Source organism: Podarcis raffonei, chromosome 3 (assembly GCF_027172205.1).
Source record: "Podarcis raffonei isolate rPodRaf1 chromosome 3, rPodRaf1.pri, whole genome shotgun sequence".
Classification (NCBI taxonomy): domain Eukaryota; kingdom Metazoa; phylum Chordata; class Lepidosauria; order Squamata; family Lacertidae; genus Podarcis; species Podarcis raffonei.
This window is the reverse complement of record NC_070604.1, coordinates 20,360,187-20,375,409: the sequence shown is the minus strand read 5'-3', so window position 1 is coordinate 20,375,409 and position 15,223 is coordinate 20,360,187. Positions and strand designations below refer to the sequence as shown.

The following is a 15,223-nucleotide window of genomic DNA, read 5'->3' as shown; positions in this document are numbered from 1 at the left end:
CAGGTGACTGACTTCTTGGAGCTTTGCCCACACTTTCATTAAGCCTCCTTATCTTGATATAGGCCTTGACTTAGATCCTTCTTTGTAAAAGTTATTCACATTCTCTTGCTCTCTACTTAAATACAGTCATACCTCAGGTTACAGACGCTTCAGGTTGCATTTTTTCGGGTTACGGATGCCCCAAAACCCGTAGTACTGGAATGGGTTACTTCCAGGTTTTGGTGGTTGCGCATGCACAGAAGCGCTAAATCGTGCTTTGCGCATGAGCGCCGAATCGCAACCCGTGCGTGCACAGATGCACCGCTGCGAGTTGCGAATGCTGCGGGTTGTGAACGTGCATCCCGCACGGATCACGTTCGCAACCCGAGCGTCCACTGTAATGGTTACTCATTTGTTTTGTACTCGGGGTTATGCCCAGTGTGTTTTTGTTTTTGTTTTGTTTCTTGTGTTTTTTTTTTGTGTAGGCGCAACTTTTGTGCATAAGCTCTGGACTTTGTAGAAAGCTACAAAGGGGCCGAGTTGCACAGTTATGCTAACTACAGCCTTACTATTTTCAGCCATGGTTATAAATAGAAAAGCAGTCTGTCCCACCAATTAAGCTTATTGCTTCAGCTGAGTGTAAACTCTTCCCAGAAACTGCAGTAGTGAGCAACAGTACAGGATCCAGGCAGCCAGTAGCCTTGTTTCTGTAAATATAATAAGAGCTGCATTTTTATTTTTATTTTGTTTAAAACTTATGGCAGAATTATTGACAGCAGATTTGATTCACTTGGCAAATGCTTCTGACATAGAGGTCAACAGCTTTCTCTTTCTCTTATAAAATAGGGCAGTATTCCTTCTTTACATCCACAGGTTTGCTGCATTAGACAGAAAGTGTGGTCTGTGATGTATTCCAATATCCTGAGTAAATTACTTTTCATGTTTAAAAATATATAGCATACATAGTTTATAAAGAGGCTTTTGAATATGTCTTCCTTCAGTCTTCCTTTTTCCTGTTTCTACAGTTTCCCTGCCCCATGTTTTTTTTATCTAAAAAAATGAATCATGGATATAAAATCAATTATGTCTCATCAATAGATGTTATGAAATATTCTTAATTTGCACAGTTTATTCCAACTGCAGAATCTGGGGTCCTTTCTCGCAGAATTTACAAAATTTGAGGCACAGAATACATAGGCTGACTGTGTGTAGTCACTCTCTGCTTTTGGCACTGCATATACTAGGCCTATACGGCCTAGGACCCTCGTACCTACGGGACCGCCTCTCCTGGTATGCCCCACAGAGAAACTTACGGTCTTCAAATAAAAACATCTTGAAGGTCCCAGGCCACAGAGAAGTTAGGCTGGCCTCAACTAGAGCCAGGGCTTTTTCGGCTGTGGCTCCGACCTGGTGGAACACTCTGTCACAAGAGACTAGGGCCCTGCGGGACTTGACATCTTTCCGCAGGGCCTGCAAGACAGAGCTGTTCCGCCAGGCCTTTGGCCAGGGCACAGCCTGACTCCCTCCCTCGGCAATCTTCGCAGAGCTCTGGCCCAATGGTGGCCAGTGGCTTGAATTTAATTAATTTTATAATGAATGATTTTAGAGTGTTGTTTGTGTTGTACTTTTGTACTGTTTTATTGTTGTTAGCCGCCCTGAGCCCGGCTTCGGCTGGGGAGGGCGGGATATAAATAAAATTTATTATTATTATTATTATTAGATAAATAAATTGTAATTCTGTACCTATCTGCGCAGACATTTGTCTCACTGAAGCCAGAAACTATGGTTGCCTGCCCTAAATTATTGCAGCCCTGCTTTTGTGTTCAGTTTCAGGAATAAAGAAAAAGTTAGAAGATCGTTTTGTTCTTTGTTTTTTTAATTGCTGCTGCCTAAGAACTGTCTAAACTTTACCTGGCACAGTCTCTAGTAATCACTCCCTTCAGAAGCAAAATGTTTGCACCCTTAAAAAAGTAGTATACATCCATTGAGAATTCAGTGACATTTGTAACTTCAAGAAGCCAACTGGATTTTGGTGCCTCTTAGAAGAATAAATGACGGTGGAAGCATTTACATGCTTCCAGATATCGATAAATGGTTTTCTAAGCAGAAAGAACATGCCTAGGGGAAGTTGTAGGAAGGAAGCTTCTACCCATAACTACTCATCACATTGTTTGTGGACTATCTAAGTTAAGCACCAAGCACCAAAGGATTTGAACCAGGAGTGTTAGAGACTGTGCAATAGTTCCTTAGTTGTTATCACTAAGAGTGAGTGAGCTGCAGGTGCTTACAGCCTGCAGAGTTTTGAATTCACTTGATTCCTGAGTCTTTAGGGGCAGCCCACCTTATTGGTCCACCACCCTGGACCAATACAGAGAACTACCGGTATATTGACTGTTTTCAGACCAGTGCAAAACATCAAACCAAGCAATATGTCCTGGTTTGTCTGTGGGCAATTGGTTATTGCCTGAGATAGACCTGCCATTATCATGTAGACTAGCGATGGCTAACCTGTGATTCTTCGGCAGCTGTTGATCTACAGCTTTCATCATCCCTGACCATTGGTCATGCTGGCTAGGGCTGATGAGAGTCAGAATCCATATGGGCAATACTTAAGTTTGTACTACCTTTCAGGATAACGGCATTTTAAAACAAGGTGGTTGTACTAACAATATTGAGCTTTACACTTATAAATATTCACATTAAGTAAATTACACTTTATATTTTTAGGTATTATTCTAACACACCTGGACCTCTAGAAAGACCCCCTCCGAAAAAGGTAAGATTATCTATAATGGCTTTTAAACATTCTTATATTCTCTCCTCTCCTCGCATTTAAAAACGCTGCATCAACAGCTGCTCACTGTCAAACAGACAAGTTTCGGATGAATTCAAGTTGGGCACATCCAAATGGATTTCAATCTCTGGCCCAACTTCAAGGATTTGCAAGGCTCTGTAGTCTACATGGAGCTCTGCGTGGACAATGTGTGTGAATTACGATACAGTGGTACCTCTGGTTACGAACTTAATTCATTCCGGAGGTCCATTCTTAACCTGAAACCGTTCTTAACCTGAGGTACCACTTTAGCTAATGGGGCCACCACACAATTTCTGTTCTCATCCTGAGGTAAAGTTCTTAACCCAAGGTACTGCTTCCAGGTTAGCAGAATCTGTAACCCAAAGTGTTTGTAACCCAAGGTGTTTGTAACCCGAGGTACCACTGTAGTTGGGATCCAATGAACTGCATGGCTCAGTCTGTGCTGTGAAGGAGATATTGCCTCCTGGCTCCCCGGCCACAGTTCCAACTGCGTTCATTACTGAGATAGCTTTGAACAGCAGATTGTGATATGCCAGAGATCTCATCTTCAAAGGTAGGTGTGTGTGTGTGTGTGTGTGTTTGTGTGTTTGTGTGTATACGTGGAATCAAAAATCCTAGGGCATGCTTAAACTGTTAAGTGTGGTTAAAGTACCATCCTTTTCCGTGTATAAGACTATGCTTTCTTAAATGTTCAAAATCTGGGCTCGTCTTATACACGGATAGTATCTTCCCCCCATTTTTTTAATCAGAGTCCCCCAAAATAGAGGGCGTCTTATGCATGGGGGCGTCTTATAGATGGAAAAATACGTTACCTCTTTGAATCCTATCCATTGCCATTAGCAAGAAAGGCAATGACCATTTCACGGTCGTCCAATATGTGTGCAACCATTCAAATGCACATCACCACAACCTGGAAGTGGCCAGAAAAGGCGTGGGACGGGGCAGAGCTGGCTTATGCATACTCTACTGGCACGTGGTGTGTGTGGGGGTCTGTCTTCCCACCTTGTTGTTTCATTTTCCTTGTAATGTGTGATTTGCAATACATTTATCACAGTCTGTTTCCCTGCAAAATTTCTTTGCGCTACAATAATACTTTATTTCAAAATTGTCTCCTTTTAATAGCTAATACACAAATAAGAAGGAAAAAATCTATTTAAAATACCTTCGATTGTGTTTGAACACTATAGTCTTGTTCTTTATATTATTATAGGCTTTAGGCCATTTTTTTTCATGTGGGTGAATCTTATAGTTATCAGAATTACCTGAGTTTGGAATTATCTGTAATAAGAAGAAGTAAAACATGAAGAAGAAATGTTCTTAATGTGAGACGGCAAACAGTAAAAAGAAGCAACTTTTATTAAAGAATGTGAGTTGCCTAAAGCCACCAAGTTTTGGGTTGAACTGAGGTATTTTTTCTCAGTCCTAATCATGCCCAGCCACTAGACTAGGGGGGCACCAACTTTTTTTGGACCAGCGAGCACATTCTGAGTTTTGAGAGACTGCTGTGGGTTCCAGTCACAAAGGGGGGGGGCATAACTCAATTAGGCTGCTTTTGGGAGGCATGGTGTCTCACACAAAATTAGAGAGGGGACAGTCATGGTAAAGCTTTCCCCTAATTGCATTTCTATACCAGAAGAGGCTTAACCTGTTGAATTTCTGCCTGCCTGTACAGCTGTTAAAGGCAAATATGCTTTTCTCCAGTGCCAACTCTGAACCAAAGTCCAGACTGTCACTTAAATGGGAGGAATCCCTGTAAAACGTGAACTTACTTCTGAGTAGACCTGGATACCATTGGACTGTAACTTAACTGTACAGTGAATACTTAATGAGTGCTTGGTCTTTAGCTGCCTAAAGCTCTCTGCAGAGTGAATCACATTTGCCTTTTGTGGAGATTCGTATTGCCTGGCGTTCAAAAGCCTCACTTTTAAAGTCCCTTCAGAGTGATGAGGGTATTTGGTTCTAGTGATGTCATAAAGGCACTAGCCAGCGGTCAACCCTTAGCAGTCAATCATACACCTGTAGTCTTCTATTTGGGATATGTTTTCACAGCCACCAAAGCAAAAACACCCACCTCATTCTGAAAATGCTATGACTAAACAGTCGGTAGTTGCAATCCTGTATCCACATACCTTGGATCAAGCCCTGCTAACTTCAGTGGGGCTTATTTTTGACTTGATATATAGGTTTGCTTGCTTTGTTGGGTCAGACTTGCATGTGAAACCTTATTTGTCCTATAAAAGACATCCTTATCAATATTGCTTTTTATTGACTGAAAGGAAGGCGAGTTATAGGTCTTCTCACCCAATATTTCCTTGTTTTCACATTTTGTTTTAAATGTATACTGCTTTTCACCAAAAAGCAACATTTAACTAAAATAGTAACATAATGTAGTAATATAACACTTTGTCATTTTCTTGGAAAGGAAGTAAAGAGTTACAACTTGTTTGCTTGTTTGTGTGTTCAGATATATAGCCCTCTTATCATATGGGCTTAAGATGGATAGTAACGTATTAGGTTTTAAAAGTTATATAATTAAATTCAGAGCAGCAGTGGGGAAATTCTGGCCTGCAGGCCTAATCCAGCCAGCCACATCCTTCAAGCTGCTCTGCCAGGCCTGCCCCAGAGCCTCACCCACCTATTAATCATCCCATGTGATTTTATGGCTTTTTTGGGGGGGGGTGTCGTTTTATGGCTTTTACCATTAGTCATCTTGCCATGACTAATGGATCATTTGGTGCATCTACCATGTTTTAATCATTAGATTGAAAACAAGCCCTTAAAGAGCTGGCAAAGTAATAATGTTATCTCTGATCTTAGCACTAAGCACCACAGCACAGCACTAAGATAAGAGAGATAAGCGCTAGAATGAGAGTGGAGGGAACATAGTGCTAAGATTGGGAGAGAAAATTCCTCTGGCAGAGGGATCTTTGTAGCCACCTGCAGACATGTGCTATAGTGGAGAAAAAGCTGGAAATGTGCTCTGTGCGTGTGTGTGTGCATTTTTCTTTTTTTAAGGATTCATTTTGTTTCGCCCTGCTCACCATTGGAATGTGGCCTACATTGTCACAGATCGTGAAAATGATAGAGATCTTCATCAGGTTTTGCAATGGATAACGCAGGCTGTAGCTCATGTTGCAGAATATGTCGGTCGTAGTTCATGCCACAATAAATGTGTTAAGGTTGTGTGTGTGTGTGTGTGTGTGTGTGTGTGTGTTTAATGCAAAAGATCTCTTACAAGTAAATTTATCTTCTGTCTTGAAGTTGAGTCATGAGAAGAATTTCCAAACTATGTAATAAAGATGGTGGTGATTTATATTGTTTATCAGGGGGCCCTTTAATTTTCTCTCTCCGCATGGTGTGATGTATTATGTGCCACAGCACTGATACTACTGTACCCTCCCTCATGCCAGTGCAGGTAGCCAAGCCTAAGCAAATCCCAGGCATATGTAAGAGACAGATATCATTCAGCTCACAGGCAGTGAATCTGTTATAGACTCAATCGGCGACTCCTGGCTTTGGACTGTAATGTGTTGGTAGTTGCATAAAGTGGTATTGGGCTCTCATGCATTCTTCGAATTGTATGCCTGTGAGATTGAGAAGAGGGTAACATAAATGCAGCACGTTGTCTTTGCGAATTGAAATCTAATTTGTTTACCTGCTTATTTCAGTTTTGTATTAGGTAGTAGAGTCATGAAGAGTAATAAAACAGTAGTTAAAAAAAGGCTTTAGGAAACAGCAACAGGGAATAATTTGTTTACATGTCTTCTGATGCTGCAAAATGTCCCTGTTAATATTAAAACCTGTAATAAAAATGCAAATAGTGGTGTTTGCATATATTTTAACACTTTTGTTGATTTATTGAATGCATGTGTTTTTACATGAAATACTAGACCTAATTTGAACATTTGCTTGCCTGCCTGCCTCTCTCAGTATAAGTATATGTGCGTGTTTGTACACAAACACATATACATACATACATAACATAAGTACTAAAGAGAAACTGTAGCAGGTGAAAAAAATAACATTAAGGGAAGAGAGCTATATCATAGGAACTTAACCAATAAAACCCAGCAGTTTAATGCATTATGCCAGATACGTAAAGTCCAGAGAAGAATGTTTGCTTCAGAGCTGACATTTCAGATTAGTAATTCCAGGGACAGGGCTGTATCTCACAATAAATGTGGAACATTCCCTGTCATCAGTCAAGATCATGAAGAGGCTGCGCTAGAGTTCAAATGTTAGCCAGTCTTCCATTTTAATAAATGCTCAGATTAAATGTGTGCTGTATGATGAAGTATGTAGGCTCCCACTCAAATGATGAGATTCACTTGGGAAAACAGCCAAATGTCTTCTGGTTTGCCTTCCACTTTGTTATGGTGAGAGAGAGATTGATTTTTAGAATAGGCCGAAACTTTCCTTCATGTAGGCTTGCTGAATACCCCAGTCACTTGGCCCTTGAAAAGCTACTTTTCTTTGCTATATCATACAACTTTGGTATCTCATACAACCTTTGTGTACTTTTTGATGTTTTGAATTGTTTATGGCTACTTTTGTTATGCTTGTCATTATGCATTTGATAAATGTATTGTAAGCCGCCTTGAGCATGGTCTTAACTTTGGATAGGCAGCATACAAATAAAATGGTTGATTGACTGATTGATAATTTTAAAATGTATTGAGATTATTGCAGTACAGTGGTACCTTGGGTTAAGAACTTAATTCGTTCTGGAGGTCCGTTCTTAACCTGAAACTGTTCTTAACCTGAAGCACCACTTTAGCTAATGGGGACTCCTGCTGCTGCCGTGCCGCTACCACGTGATTTCTGTTCTCATCCTGAGGTAAAGTTCTTAACCCGAGGTACTATTTCTGGGTTAGCGGAGTCTGTAACCCAAGGTACCACTGTAGGTCTGTATAACAACTGTGCTTTGTTTGAAGCAGTATTAGAAGCTGAGATATGAAAGCTAGGAGCTAAATGGCACCTTAAACCTAGGTTATGGGCGAAACTCCTTGTCGCAAAATGTGCCTAGAACAATGGGAGTTTCAAACACTGAAGTACAATGTCTCCGTCAACTGCAAAGCTATGAATTTTCACATAGCAGCTTCTGAATCAGTCCATTGTTCCATAAAATGTTAGTTTATAAGAGAAAGAAAAACTGTACCAGGCAACTCACTAAGGACTTGTGTTCGGTAGGTTCCAGGATCTATGCCAGGCACAGGCAAACTCAGCCCTCCAGCTGTTTTGGGACTACAATTCCCATCATCCCTAGCTAACAGGACCAGTGGTCAGGGATGATGGGAATTGTAGTCTAAAACATCTGGAGGGCCAAAGGTTGCCTATGCCTGATCTATGCAGTGTTGCTGAAAGCCGAGTACTTATTGAAACAAGCCCCTGACCCAAAATGAAAACAGAGTGTTGGGGAAAGGGCATTTGCCTTCCGGAATAGCTTATATAACCAGAGGCAGCTGCAGCTTGAGATATTTTGCTGCCCATGAATACTGAGCTGTATTAGTTTCTGAATCTTTTAACAATGTTGTTAGAGTAGTCGTTTGCTGCAGATCTAAAGGAATAGATGTTCTTTGGATGTTTATTGAGTGTGTTACCTTCAGCCTCCTACAGAACGAGCAAAACGGGGAGCCGGCATGCAGCCTGCCATACCACCATCCAAACGAGGAGCAGGAGATAGGTCTTCAGTTTATTACGCAGAACCCAAGAAGGCAAGTCGTGACGCTGAGGCTAATAAGCACCTGACATCCGATGATGGTAACACAAAATATTGTATCTGGTACCTAAGACCCCATAGTTAAATGCAGGCAGATTTGGTATTGATGTCCTGGTTTACATATTATGCTTATCTTTCTCCAGTTGTAAAATGTATATAGTCACTTAAGCCAAAATACTTGTATTCAGTGTAACATGTGCACCAGAGAAACTAAGCCTTAAAAAAAGAAGCTTATTAAGAATCAAATGCAAACCAATGCATATTTGCAGACATTACAGGTCTTTTTCAATGTTCTCACTGAAAAAGTTTTTAAATTTACAATTACAGCATAATTTCCATATTCTTTTACTAGATAAAAGCTCAATATTTAGTAACTGTTAATGTCTCTCTTATTTATAACACGACTCTTGCAACTTTGCATCATATCATCTTCTGCCTCCTTTTTATTATTAATACAGAAGTAAAACATTTCAAAATGATGAAATTTATCAGACTGCTGTTATTCAAAAATATTTATTGTATACAAACATTGCCCTTAAAGAGGTTATTGCTTTTTAGCTACGCCTAAATATTGTTATAATTTATTTATGCTGGTAGTTTTCACAGTGTGGAGTAGATAGTGATTAATACAGATATATTTTAATCCTGTTTATTTTCAGGACGGGGGGTCTATAAAGCTCGTACACCCCCAGAAGAAATTAAAGAGGCTCAGCAAATACAAGAAGATAAAAATTTGCAAGTGGAAGTACCTGTTGACCAGGTAGATTTAAAGTACATTTCTTCTTTCTGAATGAATTGATTATAGCACTTCTCTCTCTCTTTCATCTGCTTGTGCATAGAAACAAATATTGGGCATGATTGACTGGCCACAATCCAGCAAATTTCAGTGCATTTAAATCCCATTGACTAGGATGGATGCAGTCTACCCTGTGTAAGGGCAGAAGGCAGTTCTTACACAAAAGGATGGTGACTGCAATTTTACCTTCTGGCTGCTTCCCCATCTACTATGTTGAATTCATCTCTCAGGGGTCCTCCAGCATCTAGTGTAGGGTTTTGGGCAGAGCAAGGGGCTGCAATGGGAAGGAGGAAGAATAGAATAGGCCTGGTGATATGCAGAAGTGCCCTTTAGATTTCAGCTATTAGATTTCAGCTGTTAATTTCAATGGAAATCTTACGTGTATACTTAAAGCTTATTGCAGTTGGTGGGACAGAATTGCTCAAATTTGGCTAGATTGTAGTTCTGGATATTTGAATGTGTGTTTTTGTTTTCTGCCAGAAGCAAACCATTATTTCTTGTTCTGTTAAACCATTTGTTTTCAGTCTTTCCAGATTCTGGATGCATCTTTAGCCCCAACCTGAAATGTCGGGCGTAGGTTTAATTTTAAAATAAATAAATGTTTGTGTCCCTTTTTTCTCTTTCTGTATTTCCCCCTTCACACACTGTCTTTCTCAGAACAGATCTGCACTGTGGATATACTGGTTTTAACGTCAGTAAGGGGCGTGGGTGGCGCTGTGGTCTAAACTACTGAACCTCTTGGGCTTGCCAATCAGAAGGTTGGCGGTTCAAATCTGAAGAGCAGGGTGAGGTCCCATTGCTCTGGCCCAGCTTCTGCCAACCTAGCAGTTTGAAAGCATACCAGTGCAAGTAGATAAATAGGTACTGCTGCAGCAGGAAGGTAGATGCCGTTTCCATGAGCTCTTGTTTCCGTCACGGTGCCCCGCTGCACCAGAAGTGGTTTAGTCATGCTCACCACATGACCTGGAAAGCTGTCTGTGGACAAAGGCCAGCTCCCTCGGCCTAAAAAGTGAGATGAACACTGCACTCCATAGTCGCCTTTGTCTGGACTTAACCATACAGAGGTCATTTGCCTTTTACCTTTACCTTAAAAGTCATTCCTTCCTTTTAACAAAACTAGTGAATGGCACTTGTTACTTGTGTGTGCATCAAGAGGGAAGGAAGTAGAATTCCCTTCAAAAGATGTTTAACATCCCTGCTGTATAAACGTATACTTACCCCCCAACCCACATGTACTCAGTCCTTCTACTCTTTTTCTAAAAGGAAAAGCAGATTTTATCATGCCACAAATGAAGCACTCCCTTATGACCCACCTATTGAAAGCCAATGTACCATTACAGAGCAGGTGATGGAAGATGCCTTTGTGGAGCCACCATTTCATCCAAAGCCCTGCTGACTTACTGTGTCCAGGGCAGAAGAAGCATTCAGTTATGAACTCTCACCTGTACTCTAAAGTGAAGCAGTCTTGTTAGAAGTTTTCTACCTCATTTACCATTTGCAAAAACGGGACCTTAGGTTCACTTTACAGTTTGAGAGGACTTTACCCATTTCCAGGCTGTCACATTAAAATAAAGGTAAAGGACCCCTGACAGTTAAGTCCAGTCATAGACGACTCTGAGGTTGCGGCACTCATCTTACTTTACAGGCCAAGGGAACCAGCGTTAATATTGTAACACCAGTTTAGGATGGCAAGCTTTCAGTAAGGCATAACTAGTTTGTTTTCAAGAGTGGGGACATGGGAAACAAGTCGATTGCTTGATTTTTTTCTGATTTGTGATAAAATTACATAAGAGCATTTTTCTTTTCTTGTGTTCATGCAAATCTTTATTGGAATGCATCATACTCAAGGCTCCTGCTGAGGTTGTCCACGATGAAGACATTTATGCAAATTGGAGTACAGAAGAAGAGGTTAGTTTTGTTTTTGCAGTATTTGAGAACTTTTTTATACAGTTAAAATGGAATCTTGATCCTGGGGTGTTCCTTGCCGATTTTTACATCAGTCAAACAAATTAACTTCTTAACACCCAAAGCCATTCATATTGTGGCATTTGAGATGGGTTAGTATAGCCCCAGAAACTGCATTAGTTCAGACCTGCTGAGATCAATACTTTTATTTAGAAGTGTAGTTGTATTATTTAACGTAGACAATAAAAACATTTGTAACTACTAAGTATGCTTTCATTTCAGGGAATGAAATAAAGGAATTCTCCTTTATGCAACTTTAATAATCAGATGAAGCTTCTCCACCCCTAAGTACATATATAGCTGGAATGGCTGAGCTCTTGTTGCTGTCACTCAGAATTGTGTAAAGTTTCTAAGATATAATGTCCATTCTCATTATGACAGCCTGCAACTACATTTAGGTTTTGTTGGAGTCCTTTACTACCTTTTTGTAATAAGTTTGTAAACACAATGTGTAAACACAAATATTAAGCCTTTGCTTAATTTTAAGTAACTGCCAGGCCATGATGTCCCCGCCATAAGCATGGCTAGCATACCATTCAGATGGTTAGAGGGCAAATAGGGTAAGAGCCCCATTTTGTTATAGTGCACTTTACAGTTAATTTGAAACTGAATTTGAGATGGTAAGAGACCTGCTGGATTTTTTTGGGGGGGCCACAATCTAGTGCTGTCCTCTGTTTTAAATGTAGCCATGCAAATGCCTCTAAGAAAGCTTAATTATATCTAGAGATTTCTGGATATAACCTTCCGAAAACAAACCTCCTCTTTCACTATCATGGAGGTTCCATTTTAAGCATATGCATAACTTACTTTTTCAGAATTTTGCTTCATTCTCCGTTACCTTTCAATTATTAAAGTACTTTTAAAAGTAGTACTTTAATAGTGGTACTTTCCAGATGTATCTAAGAAGCTTGTTCATAAAAAGAACCTGTATTAAAATAAAAATTTGTACTCACACAGTTGTGTGTGTGTGTGTGTGTGTATAAAATTATTTTATTTTGACAAACTATAAATAAGAATAAAAAATTTGCACTCCATGACCGAGACCATTCTATTGTAACTATCCAACCTCCCAAAATTTCAACACCTCCTGCAATGGTTTGACCCCTTTCTGTTTTAACAGTACAAATTCTACAGACACCCTCCATATCTCCTCAGAATCATTTTTCCTGCACATTCCCTGTCTTACCTTAATGTCACATGTTAATTTATCATTAATAGCTATACCCCACACCTCTTTATACCATTCTTCCCTTTTTATAATCTGGTATATATTGTATAGTTTAGCAAAGTTGTACATTTTAGTTGTATGTTTAGATAACAGTAGAATGAAGGATTAATGATTGCTTGTGATTGTTATCATGTAGGCTGAAGAATATTATCAAGACGTGAAACCTGAGAAAAAGGTCTGTTTTAAATACCCAAATATTTCAGTGTATAGAAACTATGAAACAGCAAGAGTTGAAGTACCGAGTAGGGGGAATTGGGGTGCCCCTCTTTCTTCATAACGAGCATTTGCCCAAGTGAATTAGTTTATCAATTCAGGAGGTACAAGACCATCTTTCATGTCTCCCCTATTATACAGAAATGATGGAGCCCTTTATATAAAATATATATTTCTCCCATCTAGTCAGGCTCAGATAATAACAAAATAGGAAAGTGCTTATAGTGTGGTCCAGTCATTTGTAATACTTATGTGGACTTAGGGGAAGCACTTGGGATAGAAATTGCTTGGGAGCACAGCTTCCTTACACTGATCTGAACTGAGTATTCCCATTTACCCAAGCCACTGACTTTCTCTGCATTATATACTGGATTTGGCTTGGGGCCTGACAGGGGTGCCAACTTGAATAAAATATTGTGGGGGCCCCAGGTAAACCTGCCCCACATAACTGATCACATGATGTAGTGCATCCACACCATTTGAATGGAAATATCATCAACTTTGTGGGGGCACGACCCCCTCAAATATTTTATTGTGGGGGCTGAAGCCCCCATGGCCCCTAGAAGTTGGCTCTTATGGGGACTGAGTTGTCCTTCAATTTCCCATTTCTCTGGTGGCCTCCCATATCATCTCTCACGCTGTTTGTCCAACCGTCCTGAACAAGAGTTTCTTGGGGCTGCAGGGGGAAGAAAAGTTTGGTGGAAATTGCCTCCTCCAGTGGCAGCATCCCTGAACAGAGTTCCGATCATGGGAACATGGGATCGGAACTCTGTATACTAAGAGACGAGAAGGATGGGAAAATACTGGTTCATGCTGCTGAAATGGAATCACTTCAACATATCCGTGTAGTTAAGCACGCCACATTAATATCGGACTTAGAAAATTAAGCACATTGTTAAAGTTGAAAAATCATGAATTCTTGGCTGAAAGACAGTGAAGAGCAGTGGGCAATATTGGTAAAATATGTTACAGATTTGCTCTGGAAGCAGTTATGAAGTATAAACTGCTAACATTAGATTAAACAAGCTGTGGGTTTTAATATATGCAAAGATTTATAGTAATAATTTAGTGCTATTGATTTCTTTAGCAATCAACTACCAGCAAAAGAGTTTTCTTTAATTAATAATGCCCGAACTGCCAATAAAGTGTATATTAAGTGTTTTCTCCGCCAGTGAAATTTTGTAAAATCAAATATGTATTGATTTTATAATTGGCTTTCTTATTCATTGCTCACGAAATATATTTAAGTTGATATCTCTTCTTACTTTCTTGATACAGTTTTGTGGCTATGGTTGAAGTATTTTAGAACTTTGCTTGAAAATAGGATTGATATTGACCGAACCAGAAGTATTAAATGCTGTCGAACAGGAATGCATTGGGGAGAATCCTCAGTGTTAAGATTTTTGGTCCAGGGCTGCAACTTTGCAAACAGTGGGATTTATAGTAGAATCCTATGCTTATCTACTCAGAAATAAGCTCTGTTCAATGGAGCTTGTTTCCAGTGCCTAAGTAGATGTGTATAGAAGGCAGAGGCAAACTCGGCCCTCCAGATGTCTTGGGACTACAACTCCCATCATCCCTGACCACGGGTTCTGTTAGCTAGGGATGATGGGAGTTGTAGTCCCAAAACATCTGGAGGGCTGAGTTTGCCTATGCCTGGTGTATAGCATAGCAGCCTTAGTAGTGTAAGTATGCAGAGAAAAAAATGGAATTTAGCCAGTGTGTAACAGGACTGCAGCCTGGGGCTTTATCTGAATACTTTGCTTTATAACTATGGAAAATGATTAGAACTGTATTTATTATATCTGATGACTTTACGTCAGGAAAGGTTGATAAAAGGTGGATAAATGGGTTTTTACTCTGAAATGCAGTGTGTCCCGATAAAGCTGCTCCCAAACATTTTAGGGTAGGAGTTCTGGTACACATGAACCAAAGGATTACTGGATTGTATCCCCCATGTTAGCTCAAAACATGTCATTAATTTTAAAAGTTACTAGTTTGTCTGGAATTCAGGATGCCTCACACAATATTTTAAATGCTGCTACGTTCAAAAAAAGTCAATTCTCTCACGCAGCCAAAGCTGAATCACCCATTCAACAAATCTTCACTTCCTTTTATCAGTCCGTTCATTGGGCTTTGAAGAACGGAGTCTTAACTATTACATAACAAGCATACATTAGCAATTTGTCATTTTCTAGCAGAGAATGCCTCAGTGCTATAATAAATCTTGCCAGTTTTTAACTGCAGGTGCACCTTGTTTAAGACATTACAAAAGTGGATTTATTACGGCAATTATTATGCTGGTGTCTATGAAATATACTGAAATTTCATAGGGATTTGAATTGCTAGATTGTTCTACCCTGCAGTACAGTCTGTCAGCTTTTATCACATTTAAATAAGTTGGATTTAAAATCCGTATCCTATGAATGACTGCTAGCCCATATCTATCTATCTGTCTATCTTTCTATCTATCTGTCTGTCTGTCTGTCTGTCTGTCTGTCTGTCTGT

At 39.8% G+C, this 15,223-nt stretch overlaps 1 protein-coding gene and 1 long non-coding RNA gene across 3 annotated transcripts in view; one reads left to right on the top strand and one right to left on the bottom strand.

The window, feature by feature from the left end:
• DCDC2C (doublecortin domain containing 2C) overlaps positions 1-15,223 on the top strand; it is a 43,293-nt gene that overhangs the window by 14,710 nt on the left and 13,360 nt on the right. For both annotated transcript variants that reach the window (XM_053380730.1, XM_053380732.1), the window contains 5 exons: positions 2,707-2,755; positions 8,401-8,554; positions 9,173-9,273; positions 11,158-11,217; positions 12,639-12,677. In XM_053380730.1, the coding sequence (XP_053236705.1) occupies positions 2,707-2,755; positions 8,401-8,554; positions 9,173-9,273; positions 11,158-11,217; positions 12,639-12,677 (403 nt within the window). The remainder of the gene's footprint in view (positions 1-2,706; positions 2,756-8,400; positions 8,555-9,172; positions 9,274-11,157; positions 11,218-12,638; positions 12,678-15,223) is intronic.
• Positions 793-4,722, bottom strand: LOC128410056 (uncharacterized). Its single transcript, XR_008329376.1, has 3 exons — positions 4,564-4,722; positions 3,957-4,072; positions 793-857 (listed from the first exon to the last, which is right to left on the bottom strand). It is a non-coding gene; the product is annotated as an uncharacterized LOC128410056 (long non-coding RNA).